Source organism: Humulus lupulus, chromosome 8 (genome assembly GCF_963169125.1).
Source record: "Humulus lupulus chromosome 8, drHumLupu1.1, whole genome shotgun sequence".
NCBI classification, from domain to species: Eukaryota; Viridiplantae; Streptophyta; class Magnoliopsida; order Rosales; family Cannabaceae; genus Humulus; species Humulus lupulus.
The window spans coordinates 38,116,524-38,125,662 of record NC_084800.1 but is presented as its reverse complement, the minus strand read 5'-3'; the positions used below and the strand labels follow the sequence as shown (position 1 = coordinate 38,125,662).

The 9,139-nt window shown below is 35.4% G+C and overlaps 1 protein-coding gene across 3 annotated transcripts; it reads left to right on the top strand.

Annotated features, from left to right (window-relative positions):
• The first annotated feature begins 3,366 nt into the window (after positions 1-3,366).
• On the top strand, positions 3,367-8,880 carry LOC133796865 (uncharacterized). 3 transcript variants are annotated; one of them, XM_062234553.1, is made up of 13 exons: positions 3,367-3,734; positions 4,026-4,213; positions 4,309-4,412; positions 4,793-4,873; positions 5,315-5,418; positions 5,595-5,681; positions 5,765-5,967; positions 6,388-6,589; positions 6,690-6,740; positions 6,836-6,934; positions 7,031-7,090; positions 7,215-7,336; positions 7,520-8,880. In XM_062234553.1, the coding sequence occupies exons 1-13, from the start codon at positions 3,510-3,512 to the stop codon at positions 8,691-8,693; spliced, it is 2,700 nt and encodes an 899-aa protein (XP_062090537.1). In that variant the 5' UTR covers positions 3,367-3,509; the 3' UTR covers positions 8,694-8,880. The 3 variants fall into 3 exon arrangements, with proteins under 3 accessions (XP_062090537.1, XP_062090536.1, XP_062090538.1); XM_062234552.1 differs by having other exon boundaries at positions 7,212-7,336; XM_062234554.1 differs by having other exon boundaries at positions 3,368-3,734; positions 4,029-4,213; positions 7,520-8,870.
• The last annotated feature ends 259 nt before the right edge of the window (positions 8,881-9,139 follow it).

The window sequence follows — 9,139 nt, the reverse complement described above, 5'->3', positions numbered from 1 at the left end:
TAATACTTATTAATATACAAGTAATCAAGTAATAGATTCTTACAGACAAACACGGTCCTTCTCAAGTAACAATGACTAGTGTACAAGTAACCAGTCCACTTCGCTAGATAACAAGGTTGAATATAAAAGTAATAGATTAATATGGACAAATACAGTCATTCAACTATATCAATGCTTCATTCCATGAAATCCCACAAGTAAGAACGACTAGATGTTTTTAAATCCTACAAGTAAGACTCAGTCCAGTTTAAATCCTAGAAAAGTTCATAGTACTGAAAGTGTACAGTTTGAGGTGGAGCGTAATGGAAAACTTGAAGAAGAACAAACTAGAAGTTGGTTACTTGGAGAGGAGGAACCGTATAAAGAGCAGCAAAGAACTGATAGCTATTGGTTAGCACGTGACAGAAGCAGAAGAGAGATTAAGCCTCATAAAAGATATGGATATGCAGATTTAATTGCATTCTCTTTGATTGCTGCAAGTGAAGTGCTAGAAGAAGAATCAAGAAGTTTCAAGGCAGCTTTAGCTAGTAAGGAGATGCATGAATGGCTTAAGGCTATGAATGAAGAAATAAAGTCCCTGCATGACAACCATAATTGGGACTTGATTGTAAACCCTACGAACTTTAGAATAGAAAGCTGCAAGTGGATTTTCAAAAGGAAGGAATGGATTCCTGGAGTTGAACCAGCTCGGTTTAAAGCAAGACTTGTTGCTTGTGGCTTCACTAAAAAAGAGGGTATCGATTTTAATGATGTTTTTTCACCTGTGGTTAATCATAGATCAATATGAATTCTTTTGGCAATGGTAGCAGAATTTAATCTACAATTGGAACAGATGGAAGTAAAAACTGCATTCTTATATGGTGAGCTTGATGAAAACATTTTAATGGCTCAACCTGAAGGATTTAAGGTCAGAGGAAAAGAAGATCATGTATGCAAGTTAAATAAGTCCTTATATGGATTAAAGCAATCCCTTAGATAGTGGAATAGGAGATTTGATGATTTCATCACCAAAATCAAGTTTCAGAGAAGCAGGTATGATAATTGTGTATATTTCAAGTTCCTTTCTAACAATGATTTTGTTATATTACTGTTATATGTTGATGATATTCTAATAACAAGTAATAGTAAGTATGAGATAGAAAAGGTAAAAGAAAAGCTAAGAAGGGAATTTGAGATGAAGGATCTTGGAGCTGCAAACAAGATCCTGGAATTGAGATTAGTCGAGATAGGGAAAGGAAACTACTGTATTTGTCTCAGGAAATATATCTCAAGAAGATCCTTAGTAAGTTTGGTATGTTTAATTCCAAACTTGTAATAACTCCAATATCTCAGCAGTATAAACTGAGTGTGTATCAAGCACCAAAGACCAATGAAGATAAGGAATATATGGATAGTATACCATATGCAAATATTGTGGGATCTCTAATGTATGTTATGGTTTGTACTTGTCCAGACATAGCTTATGCAGTGAGTATTGTCAGTAGATTTATGTCAAATCCTGGAAACTCTCATTGGAAAGCTCTAAAGTGGATTCTTAGGTATATCAAAGGATCACTTGGAAGAGTTTTAGTTTATGGTGGAGCTACAGAGAAGAGCAGAACAACTGTTAGTGAAGGGTTTGTCGACTCAGACTATGCTACCTGTCTTGATACAAGGAAGTCACTCACTAGCTATGTTTTTACTGCTTTTGGCACTGCTATCAGTTGGAAAGCAAACTTGCAAAAGGTTGTAGCCTTATCTACCACTGAGGCAGAATACATGGCACTCACCGAAGTTGTTAAGGAAGCTCTATGGTTAGGAGGCATTGCTAGAGAATTGAAGCTGCAAAACCAAGTCATCACAGTTTATTGTGATAACCAAAGTGTCATTCACCTGTCCAACAACCAAGTCTATCATGAAAGGACAAAGCAGGTACACATTAAACTACACTTTGTCAGGGAAGTTATAGCTCGTGGATCAATTATAGTTCAGAAGATTTCTATTGATCATAACCCTTCAGATATGATCACCAAACTTCTTCCAAGCAGTAAGTTCTTTCACTACTTGGATCTGATTCAGCTGAAAGGAGATTAAGCCCTTTAGGGGGCTTGAAGTGCAGTCACTAAATCTGGAAGTGTTACTGATCCAAGGTGGAGATTTGTTAGTTATTTGGCTCACTCAACATTCTGTTATAACAGCCTTCTATCATTGTAAATCTTTTTTGACAGTTAATAGTCGGTTGCTACTACTATATATATAGCTTTTATTGTATAGTTTTATATGATTTCCAGAAACAGAGAAAAAACTTGTAATTTGAGACACTCTATACTAGAAGAGAGAGTAGTGACATATGTACTCAAATAAAGTTGAAGATCAAGTTCTAATAAAAGTGACTGCCCCTGGATGTAGGTTAGAGTTGTCTTGGCTCTAATTCCAACCACGTAAAAGACTGTGTTTTGCATTGTGTTTTACCACCTCTGTTTTACTGATTGGTTTGTGAGTTATTGTGACTTTTAACTCGGTTGTTTAGTTGTGATTCTTGGAGGTTGGTTTTCTGTGGTGAACTTCTTAATTGAGCCCTACAATCTTAGCATTATCGAACTCCGAAAATGCATCTCAAACTTCACAACTTAAAAAATTTCATAAATTGAAGCAATGCCCACTACAAATTTCACTAATTTCTACATTTCAAGAAAAAAAAATTGCCCGAATAAATTCCAAACATCAGAAGTTTTATAAATACCCAAACACAAGATTCATGCAAATATCTTAACTAGTAATTACAAAAAGATGATTTTTGCCAAAAAAACAAAACAACACCGAGAGAGATAACAACTATTTTCTCCAACTCTGACACTGCAAAAGGCGAAACTCACGTAGCCGAACACTTTAAACAGTAGGTAACCACGCTCCACCCACAACCCACTCCAACGATATAGCAATGGCAGAAAGAACCAGAACGTTACTCAGTAAAACTCGGTTGAAGAGGAAGAATTTTTTTTTTTTTATCTTGTTTGCTTAAACAAATTAAAAACAAACTAAAGAGTAAATGGCAATCAGTACCCTAAGGGTATATGTGTATTTTTGTATCATTCAATCAACAAATTCAAATCCAACTATTTACTCTAAAAACTAACATATCCTATGGCTCACAACAATTGTTGGACTAAGTTCTGAAAATAGCTACTGAAGGACTAAAGAACTTTTCAAATGTAAAAATATAAATTTTGTAAACTTCAAATAATTCCATATAAATTTAAATTCGGAAAATACCATATTTATGAAAATTTTCTCTTTTATTTGGGCCAAAATAGCCCACAGTCCACTGAATAAATTACTGGTCAGAGTACATAAGAGATGTGACAGCACACAAACTGACTCTCGTACTCTATAAGCTTCATTCCACGACCCTGACCTGACGTGGTTTTCGTTCGCATCACAATCCACATTTTACAAGAAGAGAGTCAAGTTAGTTTGTTTCGGTGGGAAATTAGGGTTTCAAAACCCCCGCCAAAACTTGTCTTCCTTCAATGGCTGCCGTGGTTCAGGAGGAGAACTCAGAAGAGAAATCGGTCCCTTCACCTCTTCAAAAGCCCGCCTTAACTCCAAAACCTTGCTCAACTGATCCCCCAAACTCCAAGGATTTCATAACTTCTGTTGCCTCCAACATAGCATCTCAGCCTCTCCAGAACTACGATCCTCACGTATGGGGCGTCTTAACGGCCATTTCCAGCAATGCCCGCAAACGCAACCAGGTTTATACTCTATTTCATCTTTTTTTTTTTTTTAAATGTATTTATTTTGTTCTCTGTACATGATTGTTGATTCTGGCTTCTTCACCAATGAATTTGAAGTTTGCACCTTGTTAAGATAATTGATAATATTGCTTTAAATTACAATTTCAGCCCATGAACATGCTTGGAGTTACCACCTTAGTACTTAGTTGTGTTCATTTTTGAGGCTCTTAGCTTTATGCACTATCGAATTAGTTGAAGAAAGTAATGCAATTGAGATTGACCCTATTTTCTATAAAATAAAATGTAAAGCAGGGCATAAATATGATTTTGACTGCTGATGAGCATTGCATTGGTAGACTGGTAGACGATACTCGATTTCAGATCGATTCGAATGCGGTTAGTGCTAAACATTGCAAAATTTATAGGAAGAAGTTCGGTATTGAGGAGGATAAGCAGACGTCCGTATGTAAAACTGCAGTCTTCTTGAAAGATACAAGGTTGTGTGTTGTATTGTTTTTCGCTGTTATTCAGTTTTCTATCTATCCCTCTTATTTAATCGATTTATTGATTGATTTCATTGGGAATTCTGCAGCACAAATGGGACATATATCAACTGGAACAAATTGCAAAAGAAAGGCCCTGAAGCTGAAGTTCATCATGGAGATATTATTTCATTTGCGGCTCCTCCTCAGCATGGTAATAATCTTAATTTATACATTGATTTCATGCTTTCCTCATTCTTGTTTCGACTTGCAGATTTTTTTAATGGAGATTCATGCTGTCTCCGTTGACATACCATTCTGCTTATTTTTTTCTTCTCTGTCTCTTTTTAGGATTCTAATTAACTTTTTTTTTATCAGTAAGGTATCTTATTCTTTCTTGATGTTTTTTCTTCTATTCTAAATTTATAAACCTGAAGTTATTGTCTCTTTTCTTTACCTATTTGTAAAAAATTTTGTTTAAGTCTTATAGGAACTGTGCAATAGATTTCTTAGCTTTTCACATTTGGATGCTATCATGTGATTTCTTTAACAAATTTTAAAATATTGACCCCTTTTTCTCTCACATAACAACAGAAGTTGCGTTTACATTTGTGTATCGAGAAGTTCTTGTCTTCTCTGCCAGGACAGATGGTGCAGTTCTAAAACGAAAAGCAGGTATATTATTGGAAATAGTAGCAAATATGTTACTGTTAATTTGATTATGTAAATATATATTTTTATATATAAACACTTAATGTTAACGAGCTCAACCACAACCAGACTCTCAAGTGTATTTGATTTTGGATTATGAGAAGAATTGTTCTCATAAAATATATAGGTCTCGGAAATGATTGAATCACACTAAAGTTCTCATGATTGCGGCAGATACAAAAATCAAAATATGACTATATTGCTTTGTACTTTTACTGAACTAATTGTTTGTCTTAGAGATGACTTTTGGTGTATGGAAAAAGTTGTTAACTTTTGTGACTATTCTTTTGAATTATTTTAAACTTTTTAATTTATCTATTTGATTTACCAGATTTAAGCATCGTGACAAGTCAAATTTCTCCCTCCCTCCCTCTCTCTTTTAATTTTTTATTTTTTCTATTACAGGGGAATTTGTTACCGAGAACAAGAGACTGAAAGGTATTGGCATTGGTGCTGCAGAGGGCCCTATATCTCTTGATGATTTTCGTAGTCTACAACGATCTAACACGGTACATTTTTTTCCATATATCTTGGACTTGGAAGTGTACTGTAGAATATTTTGGCTTGTGGAATAGAAGCATCCTTAAAGATAGTATCTTGGATTTTAGGTTTTCAGATTTCCTCGTTGAAATTCTCTTCAAAGGTATCATTGCAAAATAATCTCATTTTAATATTCTATCTCCAGGAATTGAGGAAGCAATTGGAAAATCAGGTTATTACAATAGATAAACTGCACAATGAGAATCGTGAAGTCATTGAGCGTCATGAAAATGTATGAACTATGACTTACCCCCCTCTCACTCTCTCTTTAAATTTGTATTATTTTGAAGTCATTCTGATGATATTATTATTTAGGAAATGAAAGAGATGAAAGAATCAATTTCAAAATCTTATGCTGACCAACTTAAAGAGTTGCGTCAAATGCTGGAGGTCAAACAGAATGAAATGGCGGATGTCAATAGAATATCTGCTGAACAGAAACATGCTATTGAAGACCTTAATGAAAGGTTGAGTGCTTCTGAGCAGTCGTGTAATGAAGCAAATGAAATAATGAACAGGTAAGGACATTATTTCACCATTGGTTTTGTAATGAATATTTCAATAGTATGGTTGGTTGTTTCTTGTTGGATGAACAAATTATTTATCAACACTGTTACCACGTGTTTGGGTTTTAAAGAATTGGACGAATGTGTAAGCTATCTCTGAGGCACTAGATTCTTTGACTCAATAGACTAATAATTATTTATTGAAAGCATTATGAGGAACTTAAGACTAATTACTAGTTTTGGAATGGACAATTTCTTGTTCCACTCTACCCAGCTCTTGCTCAAGTGATCAGTGACCAGTGAAGTAATTCAATTATCTGTTTCATTTTAGTTGAAAAACTATGTTACTCAGTTTGATGCAATAGGCTTACAAGTGCAGTAGTTTTAACATCTTTTGCATAATATAGTAATAACTGGATTTCTTGAATATAGTCAAAAAGCATCAATAGCTGAACTCAAAGAACAGCTAGATGAAGAACGCGAACAGAGAAGAGAAGAACGAGAAAATGCTGCCACAGATTTAAAAGCAGCAGTGCAGAGAGCTCTATCAGAGGCTCAGGAGGAATTGAAAAGATCATCTGATACTGCCTTGAGACGAGAAAGAGAACAACAAGAAGTGATTAACAAACTTCAGGTCTGATAGATACTTATCTGAAATAAGACTAATTAATGTATTATTTATTGATATTTTCCTATGGAGTTGAGGATGATATGGAGATTTCTTGTATTAACAGGAATCAGAGAGAGAAAGGTGTTTACTTGTGGAAACTTTAAGATCCAAATTGGTATTGCTGGGAGTATTTATTTTTTTAAATTTAAGCTTTTACATAACATGAACCTTTTGTGGTGTTATGTATTAAATTACCATTTGTCTGTGCAGGAAGACATTAGGCAAAAATTAGTTATATCTGACACTAAAGTTCGCCAGCTAGAAACCCAAGTGCATGAAGTGCAACTGACATCTGAAAGTGGGAAAAAGGTAATTTTGCTTCTCAATACCTCCTTATGTAAACTATTATATGGTTTTCTAGATTAGAAAATTGATTCACAATGCCTCTTGTGGTTGTTCGGACAGAGGGTAGAAGAACTTGAACTTGAAACAAAAAGATTGGGGAATGAGCTTGAAAGTGAAAAGGTAGGAACTAGAACCCATTTTTGTTTGTTCTTGGCATATAAGAGTTGAATATACAAGTACTTACCTAGGATTTTCATTTAGTTGCTAACTTTTAAGCTGAGGTATTTCCTACTGTCGGTAGCAGGCAGCTCGTGAGGAAGCGTGGGCTAAAGTTTCCGCCCTTGAACTTGAGATAAATTCTGCAATGCGGGATCTTAATTTTGAGAGACGAAGGTTAAAAGCTGCCAGAGAAAGAATTATGCTTCGGTATGTATTTTGAATTATGAAAATTTACTTCTTAGTGGTTCTATAGCTGCTAAACTATTTTGTTGTAGTCTTATTCCGAGAAAAAGAGAGGAAAATAACCTATTTTGTTCTAATAGTTATGCGCATGGATTTTCTGTTCAACCATTCAGTTAGCTTATGGTGATAATTATGGTTTGGGTGCAGGGAGACTCAGCTTAGAGCATTTTATTCCACAACTGAGGAGATTTCAGGGCTGTTTGCTAAGCAGCAAGAACAGTTAAAAGCTATGCAAAGGACTTTGGAAGATGAGGAAAATTATGACAATACATCTATTGATATTGATCTCAACATGCCTGTTGGGGATATAAGTGGAAATCGAGACATCGAAGCAACCAAGTACCCTACAAGTAGAACTGCTAAAGTAGGTTCAGCTACTTCGGCCCGACGTTTTGACAAAATTCAAGTCGAAACTTCAAGTGATGAAGCCAGTATAACTGAAAAGCATGACTGTGACGTAGGAAGCCAAGATGGTCATCAAAATACCGAAGAGCCTGAATTTACAAGTGCAACCAATCATGGTGTGAAGGGTGGCTTTGGTTCTGATATTGATGGTGTTGGCACTGCACCAGTAGAGGGATATGCCATTGGTACTGAACAAGTTCCTGAAACAGAAAGTCCTGGAATTAATGATGACCAAGTTATTGATTTAAACAAGAGTGGCACTCTCCATGGGGACACGATGCAACTTGATGAAGCCCAAGAAGCTGATGAACAGGGTCAAATGAATTGTCAAGAAACTTTGCCTCGCTCTCAATCTAATAGTCCCATGGAAAATCAAAAGGTTATCGAAATGGAAGATACAGAAGCTGGAGGCACAATCAGGACAGCAGATCTTTTAACTTCTGAAGTTGCTGGTAGTTGGGCTTGCAGTACTGCCCCTTCGGTCCATGGAGACAATGAATCACAGGGTCGAAACAATAATGACAACAATGATGGAGGTGGAACTGTTCTACACGATTCCAACCTTCAGGTGGCAGAGAGTCAAACTAATCCATCCCCTGAGGCCATTGCTGTTAGACGGAATCATGAGCGTCAAGCTTTGCGTGAGATGATTGGTATTGTTGCTCCCGATTTAAAGGAGCGGTTTGGTGGCAGGATGAGTGAAGATGATAATCTTAAAAAAGGCGATCAGTGTTCTGCTTCAGATTCAGATACTGAGAGTTGCACGGACAGTGATGTTAAAAGCAAGGTTGATACTAAAGGCGGATTGGTTTCGGATTCAGAGACTGAAGGTAGTGACCAAGCTGATGAGAATAAAAAAAATGATGATCCAATGGATGAAGATGATGAAGCTACTCAAGAGGAGTCCCTCGGATAAGGTGTAAATACTAAGATCTTTTTTTTTCTTTCTATTTTTTTAATATGTATGTAGTAATTATTTATCCTTTGTTCTGTTTTTGCGATAAATATTTATATATATATATTGTACTTGTAATATTAGTGTAAATGGGATGCATATGCTTTGAAAGATCGATATCGAGCTAATGTATTAATATTTGTAGTGAGCGCGTTCTTTATTTTCAAATAGAAATCGAAATTTTTGTTCACACCCCCAACTAGATATTTCGTCTTTGCTTTGATAATAGGTTTTTATATCAGTCCTGACAATAAAAGATCTTTGTTTTCAGTTTATAAGTGTAATAGTAATGTAACTATACACTAAAATAATGAAAAAGGAAATGAAAAAATGTCCTCTTTTTGCAACACAGTCCGAATTGGTGAAATGACAGAATCCAGAAGAAAAATTATTCAACAGGCTTTAGA